The following is a 27,748-nucleotide window of genomic DNA, read 5'->3' as shown; positions in this document are numbered from 1 at the left end:
AAGTCACTAAAAGTGAGTTGTATTTTTTTAGTTTTGAATTTCTTAATAATATTACCCCAAGAGTCAATCTAAAAAATATGTAGTTTTTCCTGAAACAGAAGTGAAAAAAATGACAGTACCAATATCAATGTCAGAATTTTTCTTTTTTATATTATAGAAAAAACATTGTTCTCTACAATACGTTTCTAAAGTCAAAAAGAGTCAGCTCGTGTCATAAAAGAAAGCTGCCCAGTCTGATAAAATTCAGAAAATTAAAACAAAACGAAAACAATACACACAAATAATATATGAAACATCAGATTTGTAAGAAAAAAAAATCCTCAATTGACATTGAATACTGGAACATGAAGGGTACTCTCCCCCTCGTCCCGAAACAGGGGATGACCCCCAGACAACATGCACACCAACAAACATCCTGGTGTGTGTGTGTGTGTGTTTGTGTGTGTTGATGTGCCTAATGGGCACATGTTGAGTTATTGTCCATCTCTCCTCACGGTTAATGGTGTGAACCCCTCTAGGCATATGGTGGGCAACCGTATTGCCAGATGTGTGTTACTGGTACACCGGTGTAGCCTGTTCTTCATGGCCCTGTTAGTCAAAGAGTGAAGACACATATTGTTGTAGTCTCAAACAGGTTTATTCTCTGTAAAGCAGTAACCGTTCCATCATGGGATATCCAACTCCTTGTCTTCATGTTTGGAAGATGGTGTACTGCGGGGGGGTGTGTGGACACCCTATTTCAGCAAGGCCAAGCTCTCTGCTCTTGTGCATGGAGTGTGTTGGAAAAAGTGTGTGAGAGTTGCAGGTCTCAAGTCTGCCACCGAGGGGAGACTGTGCTGTGAACTAGGAAGTACCAGAATATTTACATCTCATTTCTTCTTTTTTTTCCACAGGCAATTCTGCTGTCCAGTCTAAACGTAACCAATAACGCTACTTGTTCATATATTAAAAAAATGGACATAAGACTACATTACAGTGGCAGATGCGTCCTCATTGGGGCCTGCTCCACCTGCTGGGACCTGACGCAACACCATCCTACAGCGGGAAGACAAAGATTCCAAACGCGGTGAACGGCCCACTAGACTTTCCACTAGTCAACACCAACATATCCAACCCGCCCCCCCCCACCCCATTCCCTCCTCCGATTCAAACACAGAAGTGCTTCCACCATGGGTCTCAAAGTGGCAATAGAGATGTGTGCATGTGTGTTTGTACTCAAGTGCGTGGATGTGTTAGAGCAGATGGGTGCCACCTTGAGCCACGCACACACCCACACACTCACCTGAACTAAGTAAAAAAAATAATACATACAAAGCATGAGGTTGGACTGAACATGAGAAAGTCAATGGTCGTCAAAAGAGACAAAAACAAGATAAATGTATTAAAAAATTATAAACCAATAGAAAAGAACAAAAGCAAAATGTCCATCTAACTTCCACCTCTTGTCTTTTTCCCATTCTGAAGGTAAGGCTTCCTATGACAATGAAATGATTGTGTGAATGGTCAGATTAACATATTTGAAAACGTCTTTTTCTTCTTTTTTTCCCCCATCTAGCTCAGTGAAGTCCTCGCATCCCACATGGGAAAGTTCTTCCTTTCTTCCTCTCCTCCAATGTCTTCGTGGGATGGAGGGGGCAGCGCGCCTCAGGGCTTAAGTGTGTGGTGAGCAGAAGGGGCTCAGTGCCCTAGAGTCCCTGTGAGTCATTGGTCCCCACTGAAGGTCCATTTACACAGCATCTAACCAATCCCACCAGCCGTATCCCCCAACACAGCCCGTGCAGGGTCACAGACGTGTCTGCAGAAAGGATTGGGGAGGGGACAAAAAACAAAAAACAGAACAAAAAAAAGACTGACAACATACAAAATAATGGGGAAATAAACAAACAAACAAACAAACACGGTCCCTTTTGTTTGATTCCCCTCCCTGCGTCTGCTCCGTCCGTTACTGCTGCTGCCGTCTTCTGCTGTGTGCAGAGCTCCCCATCTTCTACGTTCACTCAGGCTGGCTTTGGAGGATAGGCGAAACATACGAGACAGTAGAGAGATGCCTGGTCCTGAGCAGAGGAGAGGGGTGATGTGGGGTAATGTCTCCTTTACCCCCCGCTGCTCATCTGCTCATGTAGGGCGACTGTTTGGGGACACCGGCATAGCTGTGATGGGTGGGGCCTGTGTACATCATGTTACCATGGTGATTGGGCTGCATAGGCTGCTGTGGGTAGGCCTGGCCACCCATCATGCCCATCTGCATCTGCATGGGGTACTGTGCCGGCTGGTTCATGTATGGGGGGTTGCCATGGTAGCCGCTGTTCATCATGGGCTGAGCCATGCGGTAGCCAGCTGACATGGCGGCGTTGAGCGGGTTCATGTTCATGGAGTTGTAGGCGGCCGGTGTGGGCATGAGGTTGGGCATCATGCTGCGTTGCACGGTCAGGGGCCGCGGCGAGCCCTGCATGGTCACGGGCCCCGAGCTGCGGCTATAGAGCTGCTGCTGGTGCGGGGAGCCGGCGGGAAGCTGCGAGGCCTTGGAGCGGATGGAAATGTGGCTCTTTACGGAGGCCATCTGGCCCTGCAGCCGTTGCGTGTGGGGCGGGGGAGCCAGGCTGATGTTGGCGCCGGCCATGTTACACTGGAGCAGGTTCATGGAGCCAGAGCTCAGGTTGGGCGGCGCCGTCATGCTGGCTTGGGCCTGGTGAGAGGTGGAGGTAAGGCCGGCTAGGCCCGAGTTAGACAAGGACACGCTGGGCGCGTAGGAGGTGACGGCCGCCGAGTGCGAGTAAGGCATGGCGTGCGGGTCCATGATGGTGTTGGTGAGCTGCTGCAGCTTGGCCAAGCTGAAGGTGGCCGAGGGCTGCCCGTAACCGCCCGCGCCAAAGTCCTGGCCCATGTACAGGCTGCGGCCTCCGCCACCACCCCCTGCGCTCTCAGGAATCTCCATGATCATGGGCGTGGAGGCAAAACCGTTCCCCATGCTGCACTGTGAAAGCAGCTGCTGCTGTTGCTGTTGCGGAGTGGGTGGCGGAGCTGAGGGCGGGGGCTGGGTGTTTGGTGGGTTTGGTGCCTGCTGTTGTTGTTGCTGTTGCTGTTGTTGTTGTTGTTGTTGTTGCTGCTGCTGCTGCTGCTGCTGCTGCTGTTGGGACACCTTTTTCTGGGATTGCTGGTTGGTGCTGGGCGGCCTCTCGATGACACAGCTCTGCGGGGACTTGATCCCACAGCTGGGCGTGTTGGCTGATGGGGGTGGAGGCGGAGGCGGTGGCTGAGGTACCCCTCCAGAGCCGCTGTTAGGGGCACTGCTGCTGTTGGGCCCTGGGCCAGCCTGCTGGATGAGGCTGCAGCTACCCATGCCCAGCTGGGAGCCTACAGGGGCAGTGGTGGAGGTCAGGCCTGGAGACCTGGAGACAAACGAGCAGCTGTTAGCCTGTGAGGATGAGGAAGATGGGGTGGCTGAGCTGGAGGACGTCGACGAGGAAGATGAAGTTGCCGACGAAGAGGCGGCTGCCACAGCGGCGGCGGCAGAGAGGCCACCCCCGTTGCCGCTTCCATTGCCACCGCCCATCGTCGAGTCGTAGCTGCTGGGGTTGTCATAGTTCTCGGTGGTGCTTTCAATGCTGCCTAAGTCACTGAAGCCACTGTCCACCACTTGCTGGGAGTGGTCCGACACTGAAGGCACGTCCATCATGGGCGACGTCTCCATGTTCTGCAGCGACGGGGCAGACAGGGTGCCAGGGTGCTCAGGGGTGATCTGGGTGTAGCCACTGCCTCCCCCTGCTCCAGCCGGGGCCCCGGGCGCTCCCCCCTGCGGCCCTGACTCCAGAGGGCCAGGGGTCATGCTGGGGCTGTTGACGGAGCGCACAGACTGGCCAGGCAGCGGGGGCATGGGCAGCGGGCTGCTGTGCTGGGAGGAGGGTGCGGTGGCTTGGGCAGCCGCGGTGCTGCAGTCCTCCACCAGACCCAGTGGGTCATCCTCGGCCTCACCGTGGCCATAGTCCTGCAGCGTGCGGCAGGCGGCTAGCGTCTCCTCGCAGTCCTGGTAGGAGGCGGTGGGGGCAGCGGCAGCAGTTTGTGGCTCAGCCTCCTCGTCCTGGGCCTCGCCCTGCGTGAGCGACTGTACAGCCTGCATGGTCTCCAGGTCCAGCTCACTGCTGTGCTGGGGTGGATGTGTGTGGTGGTGGTGGCTGTGGCTCAGCTCGTCTTTGTAGTCGGCATGTGGGTGCTGGTGGGGGAGGGTGTGGGGTTGCGGGCGGGAGTGCTGGTGTTCGGCCTGAAGCATCAGCACCGCTTTGTCCTCAGCGTGCAGTGGCTGTAGCTCCGGCGGCTCGTCCGGGGCAGAGATGGCCGTCACCGTCTCTACTGCGGCGGCAGTGGCAGCAGAGGATTCCTCCTGCTCGCGCCGCCTGCGCTCTTCCTGCGAATCGGACGATCGGCCTTTTAACTCCTGCTCCTCATCGGCCTCTTCCTCCTCCTCGTCCTCCTCTTCTTCCTCTTGCTCCTGCTCCTCCTGCTTGCTCACATACTCCTTGGCCCCCACGCTCCCCTGTATGCCTAAAAAAGTGTCTCCGCTCTGAGGTTCCTCCTTCACCGACGGCGACCGCGCAGGCGATGCCGGCTCCTCATCTTCCTCTTCTTCATCGTCTTCCTCTGAGTCTGGCTCCTTCCGCCTCTTGCTGCTGCTGCCACTGTCGCTCTTCTCCTCCAGGTGGCCGTCCCCCTCATCGTCTGCATCATGGTCGTCGCTACGGCGACTCCCCGAGCCAGGGGTTACGGCAGGCCTCCGCTCACAGTCTTCGTCCTCCCGCTCCTCCTCTTCGTCACCGCCCCCCATGTCCACGTCGGGTCGTGCCGGGGCTAGTCGAGAGTTGGTGGAGGACACAGGTAACATGTTGCGCGAGGGCGGTCGGATGGGCTTGTCCTGTCTCCAGCCCCTATCCTCATCGTCTTCCTCATCTTCCTCCTCCTCGGGCTCAGAGATGGGGGGCTTTGGTGGTGGTGGCGGGGGCAGGCGAGCAGCGGGGTTCTTGGGCGGCCGGCCCCTCCTCCTGGGCTTGGGCGGCTCAACAGGCTTGAAGTCGTCATCATCGGACTCCTTGCGCTTGTCGTGCCCCAGATCGGAGGTCAGACTCCGCCGCCTGACATCGGGCTGCTGTGGTTGCTGCTGCTGCTGCTGTCCCAGCATGCTCCTCTCCAGTTCTAACCGGGCTGCCTCCTCTCGAGCACGCTGCTCGTACCAGCTGCGGGGCTTCCTGCCCGGCTTCATCTTGATCTTGGGTGGCGGGGGGTCCCCAGACTGGGCGGAGAGAGTTGCGTCTGCGACTTGCTGGTTGCCGCTGCCGGGCTTCCTCCCGGGCCGTTTCTTCCAGTGTAACGGCTTGCGGCTCTTGCCCTTGGGCCAGCCTTTCTTCTTCTTCACCGGGACCTCAGGGGTTGGGGGTCGTGGCGGCTCTCCCCTGTCAGCTGGGTCAGACGACTCTGGCTTCCTCAGGCCAGGCACAGGCTTCAGCACAGGAGTGGGATCTGACACAAAGCAGAAAAACAACCCTTAAATACTGTAGTGAACAGAATATGTCTCTATATTCAGATTTATTTTCTGAAGTATTCAGTCTGCATCATCGAAATGTAGGTGGTCAACCAATAATGACTCACAGAGGCAGAATTGTGATTGTGACAAGGTATAATAAGCATTTATAGCAGAGAGTGTCTGTGAATTACATTTTCAAAGGGATAACTATAGATAACCGCAACAGTTTGAAACCACTACAGAATTCAAACAACACCATAACGGTTCCTTTTGTGGAAAAGGTTTCCAGACTCACCATCGTCATCTGACTCATCAGAAAGGTGCGGTCGGCTCCTCTTGGGCACAGGGTCGCCGTGATTGAGGGCTGACCGGGCAGCTGGGTAACGGCGGAGCGGCGTCTCCTCCTCGAGGCGGGGCATTGGTCGCTCAGTGTCTGAGTCAACAAACGGCTCGTCAAGGACCTCGGTCGTCTCCGAAATGGTCTCAGTCACCACGCTACTTTGTGGATGGCTCTGCTGCCGCATCCGACGTTTCCTCAAAGGCTTCTGGGAAAAAAATGACATGCCATTAGTTAAGGATAACATCATGTTTACTTAACACAGTATTTCTGCTCCTTGGAACCAGTTCTACTGAAGCCATTACTGTCGCCATTACTGTCACCAAAGGCACGAGACCAATTCCAAATTTATACCATTTTATGCTTATAACTGATAAATAGAATTTGTTTTCTCTATACATTGCACACTAATGCTGATCCAAGTTGTGATGCCCTTAATGGGCTGACATGAACACATGAAAGAAAGAGGCGTTACTCGTCAAAAAAGAATTTCAACAATCAAAACCAAACACATGTTTCAGGTTGGAGCTGTAAAAGTATGCATCATACTCAAGTTGAGTAACTCAACCATACAAAAACTGCAGCAGTCTAACTAACGTTTATGATGATGATGTGAAGTCACCGGGGACATATTGGCAATGCACACTCTGAAGCACTAAGCAGTGACAGGCCAAAACATCTCACCTTGCACTTGAGGCCAAGAGTGGGTTTTGTAAGGATTGGAGGCGAACAGGCTTGCATCTCATCATCATCATCATCATCCTCATCCTCATCCTCGCTGCTCTCGCTGAAGCGAGGCCTGTGCACGGGTGGCAGCTCACACGGCCTGGGAGGCGGGGGCAGTAGCGGCAAGGGCTCAAAGGCCTCTCCAGGGCCCTCGAGCATCCTGGGCTTGGGACCGCGCTTCTTCCGTGGGGGACGCCCCCTGCTGCGGGGGGGAGGCGCCTGAGGAAGCCGGGGGAGCTCCACCGGCCGGCTCATCCCCGAGTTAGCATCCCCCAACTGACCGAAGAGTCCCATGGGCAAGCTGGAGGCGGCCCCCGGGGCTTTCTGGCTCTTGGTCCTGTCGTCATGGTAGTTGTCTTCTTCAGGCCGATGCTTTCTGGGCCTGCCGGGCCGGCCTGGCCGGTCCTTTAACTTCCCCCAGGGCCAGTTCTTGGGGGGTCGGCCACGGCCCCGGCGCTCCCCATTGGCGGGGGCAGGGGGTCGCACCGGGCTGGGAGGAGTGCGGCGGACCGGGGAGGAGGCTGGAGGGCTCGGCCTGCTGGGGAAGGATAATGGGAAGAACTTTCTCTCTTCTTCCTCTTCTTCTTCTTCCTCCTCCTCATCTTCCTCTTCCTCCCGGTCTGTTCGCCTGTGCCAAGAGAGTGGGGAGGTCTTGTGGATCGGCTTGATCTGTATGATGACAATAACAAAACAAACAAGAAAAAAATATATATGTTATAAATGGAGCTACAAGCAGCAATGATGGGGTCAAGAATAAATACATTTGGCCGACATGATCGGTTGTCAGGTCCTGTCCTTGAGACATCACCGGAAACAAAAAAACACTTTTATAAGGCCATAATCTTTGCTTATTGCAGCACCCAAAAGGAATAAAATTGTGCAATTTGTTTTAAGACAACCTCAGGAAGAGATCCTGAGTGCATCTACCAAGTTTGGTGTCAATACAAAAAACTGTTGCGGAGCTATGACCTTGCTTCCTGTTTGGCGACTTGCCACAGATTCCAATTGACTGTATCCAACAACCGCTTTTGCAAATTGAAAAGCCAACAAATAACTTTAGCAAGAATCTGTGCCAATTTGGTTAAATAACAAAAAACCTATCATTTTCATAAAATCCAATATAGTGTTGAATGCAGCTTGATCCAAGGAATCCAACAGTACCTTTTTTTGAAAATGACGTATATAAACGCACCTCCAATTCTGTCCCACTGGGGGTACTAAAGCACTTGGTGGAAAGAATCAGGGGACTGTCCCAAATTTCTAAACTTACGATACGGTTCTAGGGGCTACCATGGACACCTTAACCAGAAGATAATAAATAAGAAAAAGTAGAAACCTGCTTAGCCCCTGAATATTTCAAATATTTTTTGAATTCCTAAATGCTTTCACCATTTTACTTAGACTAGACTACATAAATTATGTAACTCAATTCACACAGTTTTATATTCCCTTCTGAGCCCATTCCTTTAGTCCTATGTAAAAGATGGACCTTTCCTTTGTCTAGGAGTAAAAATGGTTTCACCTCTTTGCCATTCTCTTCCTCTCCATCCTCTGCCTCTTCGTCCTCGTCATCTTCTCCCTCCCCCTCGGACACCACGATGTTGCTCACAACGACTGGGGTCCAGCGCAGAGAGTCGGGGTCTACGTCCAGCTGCCGAGGCCTGGCCTGCAGACGGCTCATGTGTATCGAGATCAGCTTCTCCCGACGTACCAGCACCAACCTGCAGAGGACACACACACACACGCATGCAGAGATTAGTCTTTCCATCTACATAACCACTGATTTTACAACAATTGAACATACAAAGGTTCTCTTGCTGCAGCCGAGCTATCTTGTGGACACTTCAAAAGGGCTTTTGAAATACAAACCATCACAAGTGTCATAAGAAGAACCATAAGAAGTTGGAAAACTTGAAAGTGTGATTGGCCATGCAGCTATGCACGTCAGTGTCAAAAGCAAAGCAAAATTGCTTTCTGAATATGTGAATGGACCTGTGTGTGTGTGTGTGTGTGTGTGTGTGTTAGTACACCATTCTTTGGAGAGCATCAAAGCACTGAGGTCGTACTGTGCGGCAGCAGTGATGTCCTCTGTGTGTCTACGTTTGAGTATGTGTGTGCATAGGTGTGTGAAAGTCACACTGGTCTGTGTGTGTGTGTGTGCGTGTGTGTGTGTATTTGACCTGATGTGAGTCTCCCTGCACGTTCATATGACAGTAACCGTGGTGGCATGCATGTCTCACCGGCTTCCGCGTTGCTCCAGCATGTTGAGATGGAGGAGGGTGGAGGTGATGTCCTGCGGGCAAATGCCTGTGATCTTGCTGAGGTGGCGGATGGTGAGCTGCTGGTCGCTGAGCTCGTGCAGGCACTCCACCACCACGCTGCGCCAGTAGGCCATGTAGGACAGTCGGCCCAGGTCCGACAGAGGCTTCTCAGGTGAGCCCGGCTGGCCCTCGCGCTTCGACAGCAGGTAGCCTGGCGGAAAGGGCACAAAGTTAGCAACAAGCTTCAGGCATTCACCACTGTCATTTCGCAGGGAACCTACATTGGGTTTTGCACCCACTTTGCTGTAGTAAGCAACACTGCTAGAATGCCTAATTTTAATGGCTATTTTAGCGTTTTAACTGTTCGGTTTGGGTGCTGTATTTGTATATTTTAGCTTATATCACTACACTGCCTGGGGTTATGATGAATGTGTTAAAAACGCACCTGTCCCTGTAAAACCAATTTCCCTTGAAGGTGCAATAATTGAGTCGAACATCATTTGTCATAGAAGTGTCTCTGTACAAACTGGATGACCACAACAACCAACCAGAGAAAACAAACAACGCCTTGAAAACAGAGTGGGTAGTAGGTCCTTACTGAAGTCGATGAGAAAGCGGCCATAGCCCTTGCGCTGGTATTGTGGAAGAATCATGATGCAGGACACATTATACTTCTGCTGACAGTGCTTCTCCTGCGAGACAGACACAGAGAGACAAAAAAAACAAATCAGGTTAATTGCATTGCATGCCTGATGGTGGAATAAATATGTGTGTGCATGTGTTGGCGTGTGTAGGCCTCTCCGTACCTTGGAGAAGTATCCCACGACGTGGCAGCCCTTGCTGTCGTTCTGTGTGAGCACGTAGAAAAGGAAGGGTTCCACGTCGTAGTAAAGCGTCTTGTGGTCCAGGAAGAGCTTGGCCAGTAAGCAGAGGTTCTGACAGTATATCGTGCTGACATTGCCGTCCACCTGTGGAGCACACACACAAACAGCCAACTCAATTATCACTCACTGAGAGAGCAACAATGAAACCTGTCCAGACCCACAAAACACCCCGTGCGTGTTGCATAACCACTTCTGGAAAATGACTTTGGCTCCATCCCATCTCCCTGGCCAGTCAATGCTCTGTTCTTTGCTTCTCTACTGGTATGGATTCCTGGCTGTGCGGATAATGATTCGGCATGAATCAACTCCATATCTCTGGCCAGGCCTTCTACAAGCAGCTTAGGAAAATAAGGGAACCAATTACGGGGCGATTAGATTATGGCGGCTGACCCGGTTTTTTTTGGCGTAGGTGTGTGACTTTCAATTCCTGAGAGTGTGCAGGCGCCCGGTGGGGTTCTTAAGAAGCAGGGCGCACCATGCTGTCATGGTCACAGGTGGTGATCTCTGATCTTGAAATACAGAACTGCTTCACGGGAGGAGGGGAATGAAAAGAGACAGAGAGCGCGAGAGAGAGAGAGAGAGAGCTGGCACAGTGCCAATCATGCTCGCTATGTTCTGCTCCAACTGATTCAGGCTTCACTGAAGGAAGAGCGGCGTGTCAAAGTGTGTGTTTGCGCACACGTGTGCATGTATGTGTGTGTCTGCAGGTAGTGGTGAAAGCAAACCAGACTGCAGACACTAGACTTCACACAGGCGCCTGTGAACCTTCCGCCCACACACGGCTCGTGACACTTTGGTCCCTACCGTACAGTCAGGAGACAGGGAACCGGTTTGACGTGACGCCAACATTGAAACAATTTAACATGACCCTAATCTGTATTACAACAGATTAAGATCACTGATTACGCAAATCAAATTAAGACGACTGATTTTTCTGTGTCACACTTCCTAGAGAGCACGCTTTCCAACATTTCCAGATGTCAACCTAGCGTGTTCCTGGAGTGTCAGAGACCCATTAACCCATAACTCTTGACAGTCTGTGCAATTGGCAAACAGCTGGCGGGGGGTTTGTGGGCGGATGAGAGGCACACATCAGGCCCACAAAGCAGGAAGTGGAGGAAGTGACGGTGTGTGTGGGTGGGGGCCCGGTCCCTGTGTGGCATGTGTGGCGGGGCCCCCCCCCAGGCCTCCCCCTGCTTCCTCACCTCAAACACAGAGACGTCATCCTTCCGGTAGATCTCATTGGCTGGGGGGTGGAACCAGCCACACTTGCGCATGTGCTGGTACAGGATGCTGCGGCTCTTCATGTAGCGCAGGCAAAACTCACACAAGTACAGCTTGGGCAGTCTGAAATGGAAAATAGATAAAAAGTGTTAAATACGGATAAACAGCAATAAATGCGATAAACTGGATCAATAGCAATAAATACTGTAAAAAGCGATACAGTAGATAAATGGAAATAAAATACATAAATAGGGTTAAATGGTGTGAAAATTGCATTTTTGAAATTATTAGCAGGAAGACAGGATCCAAGACAGAATTTAACAATAAGGTCAGTTGAAGTTACTCGTCCCTCTGTGACATAATGCAAGCTTTCTGCACACAAATGGAAAGGCCAGGGCCCATAACAACTAGTGTGAGTGCGGTAGTTACCTGCTGAACTCCTGTGGGTAGGGAGACGAGTACCACGTCTGGATCTCGAACTTCCCAAATTCGATGACAGAAGGGCAGCGCATGTGCGGATCAGGGGGTCCCCTCACCCCAACTTTCTGCACAGACACAAGAAGATGGAGGAGGAGGAGGAGGAGGAAGAAGAAGGTGGGGGAGGAGGAAGAGGAGATATCAGGCTGAGCTCAGGTTTGCCACGGGGGATTAAGAAAACCAAGTGTGGAGCAGACAGACAGATTACAGAGCAGGGATTACACCCTCCACACCTCCCCCTCCCCTCTCGCCTGCCAGGACCCCAAACTCTGCCAAAGCACACTGGGACTTGGCAGGCACGCTGCAGGGTGTACACTTGTGTCACACACACCCACACACTCCCACACACACACCTCTGCCACAGCTCCTGGGCTGCTGCTGAGGAGATTATTATTAGCTCACTGTGCTGTTTGGGGTAAACTGCAGGCAGCTGCCACTCAGAGCTGACTGCCTGGCTCACTGCCTCTGCTGCTATGCAATGGTGACCACATGCTTCCTGTAGCAGCCAAGCCAGGAGGCCCCTCAACCCTGCCCCCACTTTTACACACACACACACACACACACACACACACACACACGGCATCAGTTAACACATACCAAAGATTAAGAACATTTCAGAAAAAGTGCTTACTTCAGAGACACCTTTGGCATGCTTTAGCACATCTCCATTAAAAAGCAGAAGTAACCACTGAAACTAAACCCTAACCACCAAGCCATAATCAACCCAGATAACTCAACATGAGACCATTCAAATGTTTAATTGGGCATCACATTCACCGAGGAAATCTCTGGAAGTATGTCCAAGTACATTGCATAGATGCAATCATTAAACGAGCAGTTGCACTCCCATCGCCATGAAATAAATCTCCGTCATGGCCCAATAGTGATGAGCTCCCTCTGCTCCTCACTGCAGCGAGAGGTCAGACCTTCACAACCCATCATCCCAGCCCCACCGGCCAAATCTCCTCACAGGGGCACTGAGTATCTAAAGACACATCCCTCCACCACTAGTCATTTGGCTTCGCGGGAGGTCCAAACACTCTGACAAACATCTACTATTGTGAGTGCATCACAGTGGGAGATTTGCCCAAAAGCACTATTTTTAGTGGCACAGGCCGGTGTGCTAGATTTCAAAGCACTTGCGAAAGCCAAGTAAAAGCAGGAGGATGGTTACAGCTGTTAAAGAACTGATTTCCACTCCACCTGTATCAGAGTCTAGACCTTCAACTAAACATTTTACACCGCTAAAGTGAACTGTAAATCTAACAGGGAAAATAGCAGAAATACAGCGCTCCTTTCTCCATACCTGTAGTGCCACTTGCTGAATGTGTCTGAAGAGCTCAACATCTTTCTCAGTCATGTTCTCGTGGCCGGGCGGTTTCTCCTCTTCCTCATGCCAGTCATCGCCATCCTGATTGTCTGTGAGATGGACAACAATTGGGACAAACAGTCAGGTTTTTTCTTACCTAGATCAAGACAATTTACTGTGCAGACCAAGTTCAAAACCTTACATACATATATACATATCATAATCTCAAAAGACTATATAGCATTGCTTCTTTTACAGCATTGTTCCACATGCTTGGGATGAAGGATTAATCTTGCCCTGTTCACCAGAATGACTTTAAAGGCTGGTCGCACTACCTGAGCGGTCATCGTCGCCTTTGCGGCAGCTCTTCTTGCGCATGCGGCACTGCGAGTAGTCCACCATCTCTGAGCGCGCCTTGCGCCCATCTGGCGAGGGTGTGAAGAACTTGCTGAGCGCGTCGATGAGGCCCTTGGTCTTCTTGTTGAAGTGCAGGCCAGAATCCATGTCGTCATGCCGCATGGGGAAAAGCAGCTGGTCGTCGCCCGGGTAGCCCTCGCACGAGGAGCTGGACGAGGAGTGTGGCGAAGAGGAGCCCTGCGAGCGCCGGTCAGCTGCCGAAGGCCGCCCCCGCCCTCGCCGACGGCCCCGACCACCTTTGCCCCCACGAAGCTTCTTAAAGGCCCGTTTAGACCTAGACATACACACACACACAATCATGATGGGTGAGGGGTGCTGGTTGTTAAATTAACATTTGCATACAGAGACAGCTCTGGGGCGTTCAGAAAACAAATATGGTTCTGTGAAGTCAAACAAGTCCAAGACCAATCTCAAATTAAGACTCTAATCAAACCTCATTATTTATAATACTTATTTATTCCAATGGATGCTTATATGAACACCTCATAACTTAGCAATCACGCTAAGCAATTTGTCTATGCAGGAAGCTATGTGCGACTTCCAACAAATGGAGAGAAACACAGGTTGTGTCTATAGCCAAGAGTTTGACACATTTCTGACATTTAATCAATGACATGTCTCTCAAAGCAGTACTCTGAGTGGACAACTGTGTTTAAAGTCTAAAGGAAGGTTGTAAAGCAAGTGAAAACTCATGAGGCTCCATTTATGTGCTTTATGAGTGTGTTGCATTCCACAGGCTGACAGCTGTCCTACCTGTTCTTGGGCCTCCCCAGCGGGTTGTTGTAGCGCCGCTTGATTTGTGCTGCTTTCTCGTGTAAGAGCCGTCGTCCCTTTTCCCTCGGCCGGCAGATCTGACAGATCCACATGCCTGGCAAGCCAAAGGTGGCAGGGTTAGCCACCGAATACCACAATCACACACCCAAAGATGGATTTTGACAAGGAGCTATTTTTAGGGGAGAGGGTGGGGAAAACAGGGGTGCAGGGGTGGGGATGGCACACGTACCTTTTGGCATCCGCAACAGTGGGGGGTCACAGCACTCCATGTGGAAACCCCGGTCACAGGAATCACAAAACAACATATTCTCCTGTAAAGAGGCACACAAAGAGAGAGAGGGAGAGGGAGAGAGCGAGAGAGGCAAAAGGAGGGAAAGAAATAGGATCTGTCAAAAAATATTCTTCCCATCTTCCAACATTTTCTCTCAGCTCCTGCACACCAGGCTTGAGGCTGAGAGGGGGTTTGACTGACAGCTGAGCAGAAGGGGGAAATGACCACGGCGCCGCTGTCCAAACCTGCCACGCATCACAAGTCCGATGAGAGGCCAGCTCAGACCCAGCGACCCGCCGCCAGTGCAACCGCTTGCCCTGCCCCTTCTATGCACACCAGAACAAAAACAATCCATGTATATGTGTGTGTGTGCGTGTGTGCGTGTGTGTGTTCTTACCGCATTCTTGCCCTGGTCCTGGCAGTTGCTGCAGGTCTTGCACTCGATACACTGCCACCACAGAGCTTTGACCCGCTCCGTCAGCTCAGGGGAGAACTTCAGACAGGATGGGTGTCCTGGGGAAGACAGAGAGAGAGAACCTTACAATGGGTCAGCTGAGCAGTCCAACACCCACAGTTAGCACACTTGGGATGGGGGGTGGGAGGGAAGACTGGAAGCTCAGTGCTTCTCCTACAGCTAATCTAAACAGTGTGTGTGTTGTTATAGGAGTGTGTGTGTGTGTGTGTGTGTGTGTGTGTGTGTGTGTGTGTGTGTGTGTGTGTGTGTGTGTGTGTGTGTGTGTGTGTGTGTGTGTGTGTGTGTGTGGACTTGGGGGGGTGGCAGGGTGGTGGAGGCTGATACTCACCGCTGTTGCCACAGTCTGCGCAGGAGATGAGTTCCTCCGGCTTCTTGTCGCGGTTCTGCTCCTTGGTCCCCAGACAGAAGCTACAGATAGGAATGGGCTCAGCCACAGGCTGGAAGATGGAAGGAGTGAGAGAACGAGAGATAAAGAATAAGCAGAGGAGAAAAGAGGGGGATGTGGGAGAGAGAGGGAGAGATAGAAAGAGAAAAAGAGATACGGTCACTCACTTCTCCCTGAAACAGAGGCATTGTATGGCAGTGACCACAATGAAGCCATCCTGTTGGTCCATATAGTCACACTTCTGTTTATCTGGCCTGCGCTTTGCTCGTCACGGAGAGAGTGCGCCGCCAGTTTTAATCACAATTCATTCGGCGCGTCATATGGCACGCCAGAGCCGTGTCAGTGTGCACGCCACAGCGACGCTCGCCATCGCACCCAATCACCAGACACCAACGCATGACACGGCTCTGATGATGTTAAAATCTGCACACACCAGATCTTGTCTTTCAAACGCTCATAAGTGTGTGTGTGTGGGTGTGTCCGTGTGTGTATGGAAAAGAGTGCTACGGAAGAACCAAAGCTGGAGGAATTGTTTTTCTTCCGCCACTGGTTGGCCAGAGAGGAGAAATCATTTCTCTGTGGAGGATATGCTTAGGGTTCCTCTTAAAAGGGAGCCACAGAGACCTGTTTTGATGCTTATTCTGTAGCCCGCCATCTGACATACAGCTCCTGGATGCCATTAATCTTTCAACACGTGCGACGGAGAGAGAGAGAGGCAAAGAGGGAGAGAGAAGGAGGGAGGGAGGGAGAGAGAGAGAGAAGGAGGAGATCAAGCATGCACCACCCAAGATGAGCTTCTCTCTCTCACACTCACACACACTCACACACACACACACACACACACACACACACACACACAAACAACTACCACAGACACATAAGAAAGAAGGAGTAAAGCAGGGACAGAGAGGAGCCTGAAACGTGAGAAAATGGATTCCAGACAGTGGTCGGGAAAGCCTTAAGCCCTGTCTGTCCAGATCTTAAAGCTAATACGAGAGACAAACGGAGGTGTTGCGGAGAATAGTAAAGGAGAAGACAAGAGGAAAAACAAAGAGGCAGAGAACGGGAGGAGGAAAGAGAGACGAAAAAAAGAAACTGACAGATTGAGAGAGATGGTCTGCTTAAGCATGGGGCCAGGGCCGGTGGTGGTGGGTGGGGTGAGCAAGCAAGCAAGACAGTGAGTGAGTGAGAGAGTGGGGGAGAGAGAGAAGGAGAGAGGAGAGAAGAGAGAGAGAGAGGAGAGAAGAGAGAAGAGAGAGAGGAGAGAGAGCAGGTCCAGGCAGAGGAGAGACAGGGAAGAGAAGGTGATTTATTGGGTTCATTTCCCTCTGACTCAGGCTCTCGGCTCAACGCAGGACCACGTCTCGCCCCAAGGAAGGGTGGAGGGGGGTGAAAGGGAGAGAAGAGAGAGACTGAGAGGGAGAAAGAAAGAAAGAGAGGGAAAGATAGAATACTTCTGCACAAAAACAGTCCAGATGCTTCAATCACCTCAACTGCTTACCTACAGCTAGCCTAATCGGGGCTTGGTCATCATGCAGACTCCATCCCTGTTTCTTTCCAAAGACACTTTCTTTCTCCCTCCCCTTGATTTGCTGCACTCTTTTTGAATTCTCTTTTCAAAGGAAAAAAAAACATTCCTTCACTGCCACACCATCCTGGCTTCAAAAGCCATTCACTTGTGTGCAGACATAAACGTCCCTTGGGGCAATTATGGTTTGAGTGACACTGTGCAGATTGCTGGGTGAAAGAGATTTTTTTATTCACCGTTCTCCTGCAAACACACAGATACCACTCCACCCCCACCCCCCCACACACACACACACACACACACACACACACACACACAGAGAGAAAGAGAGAGAGAGCGAGAGAGATACACAACCACCTACACGCAAACAATCTTTTTGCGTTTTCCAAACTTTAGCACACTGAAATCTCACTAGCTTTTCAAAATACTCTTAACTTGACTGCCCGTCGTTACCGTCTGTTCTTGTACAGATTTGTTTACTATAATAAGCTCCTTTTCTTCTGCCAAAATGCTTTGAGCTGTACAATCAGAACTCTCCTCTCACTTCTGGGCTCTGTTTGGGTGTGTGACCACAGAATCCCAGTTAGTGTGTCTCGAACTGCTACCAGCGTAAGCCGTTGAGTTGAGTGTCTACAGTACACTCAAACCCTAATCCAGCTGGTTAAACCAGACCCATGGAACTGTAAGGATGTTTTAGCAAGGAATACTGTGGGCAATTATATGAGCTGCCACCACCAGGCTTGAACTCTCAGGCCAAAACACTGGGGCTCGTGCTACCATTAACCTGCTCAACCTGTACAACGGCCTCATCTCACAAACAATCATAGGGCGACGGGGTTAACAGACTCAACCATGGAGAAGAGTTCAGCAAACCCAGGCACGCGCACGGGCGGGCGGGCACACACACACACACACACACACACAGGCACGCACGCACTCACTCACTCACTCAACACATGTCAACCTAAGAACAAAGAGGAACTGCAGAAATTCCACCAGGTAGTAGGACTATAAGCTGAATATGAAGTGCTCTTTAGGCTACCTGATTTGTCAGTCACAAGAACATTTTCTTATTTTGATCTTCAACACACGAACTATGACCAGCTCTCTGGCAGAATGGAGCAAAAGGGAGATTAAAGGGAGATGGTGGTGAGAGGGTAAAAAGTGCCCCAAGGAAGGAGAGAGAGAGCACTAATTATGGCACACGATAAAGAGCTAGAAAAGGGGAGAGGCAGAGGAGATGAGGAAAAGAGAAACCAGTGCGTGAGAGAAAGAGGCTCGCCCTTGCCCTCCTTGTCTCCATTCTAGTCAAGGTTCTCATTAACATGTGAAGCCGATCTCACTCCTCAGCCTCTGACTAAAAACACACACACCTTGAAACTTAGGCTAAGGCCTGTCCCTTCAACACCCGCTCATTGGTCATGGAACAGGATACACATCAAACCTAAAACTGTGACTAGTCATTCCAAAGCTGCGACCAGATGTCTGCAAGGAACACACTGCCTTTCCCTACAAACGCCCACACAGGTTACACACAGTGTTCGTTCGTGTGTATGAAAAGGATAGGCAGGCTCTGGAGATCCCTGTGTGAATTTGTGACCTCAATCCATTTTCCCTGACTTCACACCTTTCTTTTTCTGTTGATCCCTCACGCCAATGGTTAGATGTAACTTTAAACTACTAAGCTGTTCTTAAGTCTGAGGCAGAAAAACTGTACATCCACTCATTCATCTCTGTTGCTTCTGTTGGCACTTCACATCCTGCTGGCAAGTAGTGGCCTGGAGAGGCAGTGTTGTGCCCACATGGCACTGACACATGGCGGATAATCTCTATTGATAAACCAAGCTCAAGCCGTCTGATTATGGATTTACTGCAATCTGCTCAATTCATGATACCCCTGACCACAAGACATTAGGCAAGAGGGAGTACACTACCCAGTCATTATACACACAGGTTGGCTTGGCACAGGAGAGGATGCTTTGTGATCTAAATGTGCGTGCGAGCGTGCGTGCGAGCGTGCGTGCGTGCGTGCGTGCGTGCGTGCGTGCGTGCGTGCGTGCGTGCGTGCGTGCATGCGTGTGCGCACGCGTGTGTGTGTGTGTGTCCTATGACCACTACTGCAACTACTTTAATGTCCGATGAGTGGCCAGTTGGCCTGAGGCCACAACTCATTCTCATTGTTTTGGTTGTTGTTTGGCTCGTCCAGTTACAATGGTAGGCCACGGGTTTGAGCTATGCTGCTCTTATGATGTAGCCTATGAAAAGATGAGTAGCAGAAATATAATAAGAGCTTATTGGTCATTTGGCTGCTCGGGGCAAACACTAACAAACATTAATGGTGCATTTCCACTCAGGGGTAAAGCCCTGGTGCCTAGGGTTTCTTTTGTTTCCATCTCTGAGGCTGGACCGGGGCCATGGCCCAAACGGCCTCCGTTTGGTTCTGCAGTTGGGCCTTTGGAGAGGAATAAAATACAATGAAACCAGAGAAATTCTAGAACAGACAGGTCGCATTCGTTTAGGCTGTTTAGCAACGGATAGGAAAAAAAAAGTCTATCTATGAATAAATCGAAACTTCGCAAAAGAATCAAGGACACCGTTTTCAACAATTTGTTGTTTTCCTTTCTTTTACGTATATTAAAAGGTTTCTAGCGTTGTTGTTCTCTGTTTGTGAATGTCCCCAATATTACAACTGATGAAAACAGAAGGCAATTCACCAGCCCTTATGCCTAAGGAAAAGCCTGGGACTGGCATGATGCTAAACGGAAAAAGGCCATAACAGAACCAGCTGGGTGGTTATGACTTCCCTCAAAAAGCCCACACGGCAACTGACTGCTGTCTTGTCTGATATATTGACATGGCCATGAGAGATGAGTGTTTATTGACCTCTGTGTGTGTGTGTGTGTGTGTGTGTGTGTGTGTGTGTGTGTGTTGGCTGGGGGGTGGGCAGCTGAAGGAAGGGATTGCTCATTCCTCTATGTGTGCAAAATGTGTGTGCATACAAAGTGCTACTGCTTCACTGACAACGTCCGGATTGCATGTGTGTGTGTGTGTGTGTATGTGTGTGTCTGTGTGTGTGTGAGTGTGTGTGTTTGTTCAAGCATGTACGTGTGTGTGTGTGTGTGTGTGTGTGTGTGTGTGTGTGTGTGTGTGTGTGTGTTCATGCTTGTGTGTGCGAACGTGTATGTGTCTGCAGGTCCTGAAGATGACATGAGCGGCAGGTAATCAATGCTAAGCGGTCTTCTGTATTCTAGTCGGCTTCCGTTGCTCCCTTTCACCTTGAGCCAAAACACCAACCGAAAAATAAATAAAACAAAGCATGTGCTCCGAGCTCGGCTTCTAGAAGGCCACACATGCACAGCAGACCACTGGCGACGTCTACAGTTCTACGCCGCTGGTGGCCTCTGCATCAATGCCAGGGAAATATAGAAAAAAAGACAGAGAGAGACAGACAGAGAAAGAGGATGGTGGCGTCACTCTCCACATGACACACACTGTCAAGCATGTGCACGAAGCATCAGGGGGGTCAACTAGAGGTTGGGACGGTGTGGCTTTCACACGTCCTCATGGTGACCGGGCCTAGGGTTGGGGGTGGATGTGTTTTGGGGGGTGGACATATACAGGTTTAACCCTGCTGTGTAAGTGCATCTAACACACACACACACACACACACACACACACACACACACACACACACACACACACACACACACATTAAGGCCCATCCCACCTAATGGCTTTTCAGATTCACACGGCCGTCATCGGCGCTTGCTGCAGCTCCCAAAAGAAATGAGCATTTGCTATCTATATATCCATGACCCTGATTTGACTCCCACCTCCCCACCCCCCCCCCCCCCCTCATGGCCTGGCAATGACCCCCTATTAGCGGGCAGAATGAGTGAGCGAGTCTGGCCGTAGCTGTTTGAATAGAGCGGTGTGTGACACAGTCATTCTGGTGTAGAGTACACAAATCCACCCCCTCCTCCTCATCCACCCCCTGCAATGGGGTCAGAGCTAGTGCTTAGCCATTTGTTTTGCTTTTTTTCCCCCTCCCCTCTCCCTCTTCATCTTGCTCTCTCTCTCCCTCTTACTAAATCACAACCCAGAGAATGCTAATACTAGCCAGTAATGAGCTCTCTCTCTCCTCTCCCCTCCCGTGTCCAAACACAGCAAGTGTGGCAGGCTGTCGCTGAGAGGAGATGAGCAAACACAGGTAACTACATGCCTTAAAAAAAAAATGGAGCCAACTAGCCGAAAAAACATTCTCTTATTCAGCACGTGTCACAGATTAGATCCCGAATGCTGTGGTGCTCTCTTCCCCCCTCTTCCTCTTCCTCTTCCTCATGCTGCTTTACCAAGTGCCCCATTTAGGTGCAAGAAACAGCTCACGCCCACTTCTTATCAGAACTCTGTTTGAATTGGCGAGGTGTGGTATAACACATTCATCGCCTGCCAAGCGCTCATTCAGCTCCACCACTGCTTCTATCCTAGCCTACTGTAAATATGCTAAACTACATTTTGAATGCCATTATACCGATACTGTTCCTTGATGTTTTCACACTAGCAGCGGTGTAAGTCAGTGTCTCTGCTACCTGTCTGGTTTCCTCTTGCATGCTGGGCTATGAAGGCAGCGAGCAGCTGCTGGAGCTGGGAGAGTCGCAGAGGCTGAAGTGCCTCCAGAGAGAAAGGAGATCCAGAGCTATGGTTCATCCCCTATCCGTCACAGGGCTTTAGGGTAAGATAAACCACAGTGGATGTCTTAATACCATAAGGTGTGATCATGCAAAACTAGAAGCCCAGCAGCTAAACTACACACCCATGCAGGTTTAAGAGCGGGCAAAAGCACTGTCTGACAGCAGTGAGTCGTAGTGTCAGACGACGTGTACTATTAGCTCTTTAATGGCACGTTATAGCAGTCGCCCAAGTATCTCTTTCTATATTGTCCAAATCTTTTGACTGCCCGTCAGACATGGCTGGCACACAACACATGTATAACTGATACGACTCAAAAGGTCTACTGAATGGGCACCTCTTGAGTCATGTGTGTGTCTGTATCTGTGTGTGTGTGTGTGTGTGTTTGTGTGTTATTGAGAGAGAGTGTGTGTGTGTGTGTGTGTGTGTGTGTGTGTGCGGCGCGCCATGGGCATACATATGGAGACAGTGGCAGGGGTACTTGTGTTTGTGCTGTATGTACTCTGAGTATGCATACAGGTGGAAGTGCGTGAGTCCTGTGTATGTGGTGGGCATGTGTGAGTGTACTGTGAGCGTGCATGGGTGTGTTTGCTCTGCGTGCACGCATGTGGGTGTGCGCTGTGCCTCTAGGGAGCAAACTCTGAGGCTTGGATGGCTGTTGTCTATCGGGTTACAGCAGTGGGTGTGTTCCCTGGCTCCTGTCGCCTGCATGTCTGCTGTTCTGCCTCTTGTCTCATGCTGCGGAGCCAGCTGAGAGAGAAAAAGAGACAGACAGAGAGAGAGAGAGACAGAGACGCACAGAGCAAGCGTCTGCCCAGCCTCTTCCTCTGCCACTAGCTGTGACGCTACCGGCCTCTTTTTTTCCTGGCCTCCCTCTGTCTCCTTCCCTCTTCCTCCCGCTCTTTTTCTACTAGCTTCTACTCCCCTCCCTCCCACTGCTCACTCTTTCTAACCCTCCCTCTCTGCTTCACGCTTGCACTCCCTCTCTGCCTGCCTGCTTGCTTCCTTCCCTCCCTCCCTCCCTCCTTCTCTCTTTCGCTCATCTCCTGACAACTCCTGACAGGGAGCAGCCTTGCAGCTGGTCGCCAGCTTCGGCAGGATACAGAACCCACGTGACCCCCCCCACACACACAAACACCCCCAACCCCATTCCCTCTTCTCTGACCTCTTCTCATCTTTTCTCCTCCCCTCCTCTTCACTCTCCTCCACTGCACTCCTCCTTTCCTCTCCATTGGTTCTGTTCACTCTTCTTCTCTATACCCCTTTCATCTCTTCTCCATGGCTCTCCTCCTACCGCCTCTCTCTCACCGTTTACCTTCCTCTTCTCTTTTTGCTCCTCCTTCAGCCTGGCGATCTGCTCTTGAGGCTGCGCCATAGGCGGAGCCACGGGTGTTCCAAAGGGTTCCGGGAACACCCAGTTTCATAGCTGGAACACCCCCCCAAAAAATTGCCGTCACCTGGCAACCGATTGTAAACGCAAGCTACGCGAGTGCAACATAGTGTGCTTAAAAATATGCCACGATGAAACAGAGTTCTCTTCAAAATTATTTTAAAAAGCCACGGCTTGAGGGCCAACAGGACTCAGGTTCTAGAATCAAAGGTGTTCTCCCCTCAACAAGCAGGCCCACGACACCACCAAGTGAGCCCACAGCTACCCACACCATCTGAGAAGATTATGCAGCTAACGCTGCTGTAGATGAACCCAATACAGCTAGCTCGGGGATCCCAGATCTCTCTTCTGTAGACGAGCCTGCATGCCAGCCCAATCTGCAAGCTTTCCCTGTCACCGAAGCGGTCAGTGGAAAGAAAAGGAATATTTCTACCAAGTGGTATGCCCGATACAGTTGGTTGGAGCACAGTATTAAATTAGATGCAGTGTTTTGTCAGTCATGCCGTCACTTCAGCAGAAACGACAAGGCGGACAGGTTCACAAACACAGGAATGAGAGACCGGGGGCATCTCAGTCAGACCTGTATACACCACGAATTAAGTAAAGCTCAGTTGCAGCGCAAATATAGCAGCAAATACGTTACATTCTTAACCCAGCAGCGGTGTTGTTCAGATACTGATTAAATGGGTTTGTTAACCATGCGTAATAGTATGCGTAATAGTATGGCTCCATGAGTATGCGCACACGTTCTATGTGTTCTTCATCTCTGGGCACTGCGTCCCTTTATGTTTTGCAGCGGTTGCATTTGTTCTCTGTTAAAATACATGGTTAATGTATTATTTTGGAGTTAATAAATTTGAAAAAAAAAAAAGGAACACCAGTATTTTCTTGGGAACACCTAGTATTTTTATTCTGGCTACGCCACTGGGCTGCGCACAGCTCAACTAAACATTGGTGAAGGGAAAGCAGACCCTTCACCACTCGGCACCCTTCCTATATCTCCATCCCTCTAGAAGGTGGGTTGGGAGCCTTGCTGTCGTCATGGTCGCTACCTGCCTGATCCTCGCTCAAACAACTGCAGCAGCGGGGGCGGATGGACAGACGATGGTCGCTCTTCCCCGACCCACAGCGCTGATGCACCATGGGAGATTAACTCTTTCCGAGGCCCCCTGCCGACTGCGTGTGTAAATTTGACCTTGTGCTGCCAGCCCGTAATCTTCACGCACTCCCTTCAAACGCAGGTTGATGTCTGCACCATGGTGCAGCAGGATTAGAAGACACAGTTCATATTCTCATCAAGGACTGGCGGCGACAACCAAACTTTAAACTGTGCCCGTTTAAAATAGATCCTGTCCCAATGAGGACTGTTAGTAAAGTCTATGCAAGGTGTGTGCAGTGAGTCCTGTCATGGAGAAAACTACGGGGATCCACAGCCACATAGGCATGATTTCAGTCGCACTCGAAAATGCACCTAGACCAACATCACAAAACTACAAAAGAGCCTCCTTCGCGATAAGTCAAGTTTCTAGCCATACAAGAATCAGCAAGTCACATGATATAAAATCAGTAAAGCAGCAAAACCACAAGGCAAGAAACGGTTCCTCTTGTAGGCTTCGGACAGTAAACGGCAAGTCCTGGTAAACTTCAGGTGGGAGTGGGCCAGTACACATTATTGTACATAAATATGGACCCACAAGCAACATTCGAATTCACATTCAATTTATATCAAGGTCCGCAAGGGAGTGTAACTGAACCCTAGGATGACCATTTTGCACACCTATCTTGGGCAAGGTTAGTGATGCTAACTGAGCGATTATCAATGAAGAACAATAAACAAATAAACAAGAGCCCCTGACTGAGATGTTACACACAATCCATCCAGTCACCTGTGGATGCTGCCACCCGCACCAAAAGGTTGGACTGACTGAAGGTCTGCTGGCAAGCCAACTCTGGTGCACTCTGGTTTGAAGTGCTAACACGATAGTGAGAAATCAAAGTGTGTGTGAATCCCCTGCTACACGTGATGTGGAATAGAGAAATAGTGAAAAAGGGCACCCCCCTACAGTACAGATAAACAATTGTAATCAGGGATTTGATCCCATGACCAAGGTAATTCTGGCAAACCTGGGTACATTAACTCAGAGTAAGTGATAAACCTCCTAATAGAAGAACCCTATGGCTTTTCCTAAGCAAAACAAAGCCATGCGGCTGTTCTACTACCACTTACTCCGAGTTAACGGCTTTGTCATTAAAGCGCATACTTGGAATAACCCCCAGTAAATGGAATAACCCCCAGAGGTCACAATTGTAGGGCAGGACAACAAATGCACCCCATTATTTGAATGAATGTTCTGTTTTTACTGTGTTTGTCCTGCCGTGATCAAATAACGTTGCGTTTTACATAAGTGCAGTATACTTCAGCATTAGATTGTCACCTTGAACATCACTGTGTTCTAGCGTGCATTTGCAATCATCTGGAATAATTTGGGGGGCCAGCGTTGTTGTGCAACAACTGTTTTAACAAGGGAGAATGCATAAAATGTAACAGCGTTCGGTACACAAAAATGTTTTCAGGAGAAGCACTCCTGGATAGGCTTGGGATTTGTCCAACACTGGACCCCCAATCAGGTAGACATCTATCTGTTTTCACAATCTCGACCGGTCTCACTCATGGTCCCGTAACAAAACAAACATTGGAGATGGCCGTTTCTGGGGCTCTTACCTTGTCCTTCTCGTGAGCAAGCAGGCGGACGGGCGGCAGCGTCTCGAGCGCGACACTGCCCGTGCCGTCGTTCGGATGCGAGGATGAGCTGCGGCTGGCCAGTCGGAAGAGCGGGCCTTGCTTGAACACGCGGCCGTGTGCCATGGCCCGCTTCAGCGCGAGACGCAGGTGCTGGTGGAACAGACCCGGTGCCAACGCGCTGCTGCCTGAAAGGTAGGCCGCCACGTCGGCCTGGCACTTGAGGAAGCGCTCGATGCCCTTGATGGAGGAGCCACCAGGCTCGTGTAGACCATCCAGCGCACGCTTGATCAGCTTATTCCAGTCCAGCCCAGGCTTCTTATGAAACCCAGAGCTGCTGCTGCCGCCGCCTCCACCACCACTATAACCACCACCACCACCACTACTACTACTACTACCACCACCCCCTCCTCCACCACCACCTGATCCTCCCCCACCCCGAGGCTTAGGCAGGGCCAGTCGCCCAGGGTTGTCGGGGTCCTTGTAGGAATTGAGCCCCTTGTTGGACACCTTGAGGATAGCACCATCCTTGACGCTAAGCTCCAGCTGTTCCAGCACCGTCTTGCGGTCGAGGCCATGTGACATGGATACAGCATTGCAGATGCGCTCCTCGGACGGCCGCTGCTTCTGCTTCTTCACCTTCTTGATGGCCTCTAGGATCCAGGAGGTGTACATCGGGTTGGCCAGCTTCACCATGGCTGCGGTTGTCAGCGGGGCCTGCGGCCGGACCCCCAACCTATACACCTGCACAGGTAAAGAGCTGGGCCTGAGCCCCCTCGCACCTCCCCACTCTCGGCAAGGAGGCTATCCTTTGTCCTGTGGCCGAACAGAGAATTCTTCAGAGAATGAGCACAAGCAGGCAGACGGGGAGCAGCTCACCATAGCATAGGCTACTCCCCACCGACCCCCCACACCAAAAAAAAAACGCCCCCCCGTCCCGGCCCTCTCCCTTCTCCCGGCAATGGCGGGATGGGCAGAGCTCGGTGCAGATGTGGAGGCAGGTGGAGCAAGGCAGTGAGCGCTTGCCTCCCGCCAAGCTCAATCACCCACAGCAGTAGTCACACACACACACACACCCCCACCCACACAAGTCCCCAGGGCACACTTGAGGCTTAAGTCCCCTCCTTGTCACTGTGGTTGCCCCTCAAAGGGGTCCGTCTGCCGGACCATCGTGCTTGAAAAAGATCAACTGTAGTGTCAGGAACAGGTCAGAGACCTTTTTTTTTGCAACTGAACCTTGAATGTCAAAGCTGTAGATTTTGGTGGGCAGTAACTCTCCAGTATTCCTTTCTGCTGTCTCCTCTCTCTTGATTCCTCCTTGTCCTTCCTGGTTGCAGAGTTGTATCGTGGCAGGATCAAAGCAGCAGATCTCACCCCTGAAAGCAGCAGGAACTGGCCGTCTTCATACAAATCGTATCTCAGCAGCCAACGTAACCTGTGGGTAACAAAGCAAATCAAAAGGTCAGCAATGGAGGACACAGGTCAAGACACTAATCTTTTGCCTCTGTGACGCTCTACAGACCGGCATAGGCCATGTTCTAAAACCCCACAGACAAACAAGGAAATGAATATGAACCATCATGTTATAAAACATGTATATCCACCATATGAAACATGGCATACCTGCATCACAATAACAGAGGCCCATGAAAACTGAATAGACGTATGAAAAGTCACACAGATGCCTTGCGTGGACGCATGATGCACACAAGCTTTGCTGTTTGGGCACACATGTAATTATGGAATAACCCCTCCCTGCAGGATCCTGTTCTGCCACACAAACCCCAGCTACTTCACAAAATTCTCCAACTTTTTGACCTTGTGTAACCAACAAGCACTTCTGCACATATTAGACTAACTAACATAAGTTGCTCAGCGGTTTTTTCCTAATGGTCTTAAAGAAGGTCTGAATGGGATTACAACACCTGTAAGTTTCACCACCCCCAAGTTACCATAACTGACTCATATTGAAGTCAGATTTTCTTGACAGAATTAACGTCTTATAGTATAACATATTTGGCAGAAATAGTTCTGTGGGAACGACCACCATGCACGTGAGATGTAAACACTTACACTTAGATAGTGTCGGTTAAAACCGTTTCAACCTCTAAACCACTGTCCAAATTATGACTGCAAAGACAAACTTTTTGGGGAAAGTGAATATAGATTTAACTGTTATGTTCATTCATTTGTCAATTTACACAAGTTATCTGACGAGATAAAATAACACATAGTAGTAAGCTAAGTTAGAGCAGCTAACTAGCTAACGTTGGTGTTTACACTGCACAGCTGAATGACAGAGCCCAACTAAAGGATTTATCAAACACTTATTTACATACTACGACTGCC

At 50.5% G+C, this 27,748-nt stretch overlaps 1 protein-coding gene across 1 annotated transcript; it reads right to left on the bottom strand.

Moving 5' to 3' along the window:
• Positions 1-1,181: 1,181 nt before the first annotated feature.
• kat6a (K(lysine) acetyltransferase 6A) lies at positions 1,182-26,212 on the bottom strand. Its single transcript, XM_080853014.1, has 16 exons — positions 25,382-26,212; positions 14,996-15,104; positions 14,590-14,705; positions 14,151-14,232; positions 13,901-14,015; positions 13,066-13,421; positions 12,728-12,840; positions 11,374-11,489; positions 10,926-11,067; positions 9,643-9,804; positions 9,435-9,528; positions 8,816-9,047; positions 8,098-8,296; positions 6,534-7,244; positions 5,808-6,057; positions 1,182-5,508 (listed from the first exon to the last, which is right to left on the bottom strand). The coding sequence occupies exons 1-16, from the start codon at positions 26,093-26,095 to the stop codon at positions 2,108-2,110; spliced, it is 6,912 nt and encodes a 2,303-aa protein (XP_080709140.1). The 5' UTR covers positions 26,096-26,212; the 3' UTR covers positions 1,182-2,107.
• Positions 26,213-27,748: the final 1,536 nt, after the last annotated feature.

The sequence above is a fragment of the Sprattus sprattus genome (genome assembly GCF_963457725.1).
Source record: "Sprattus sprattus genome assembly, chromosome: 15".
Taxonomy (NCBI): domain Eukaryota; kingdom Metazoa; phylum Chordata; class Actinopteri; order Clupeiformes; family Clupeidae; genus Sprattus; species Sprattus sprattus.
Note: the sequence above shows the minus strand (reverse complement) of the source record. Positions and strands in the feature narration are given on the sequence as shown.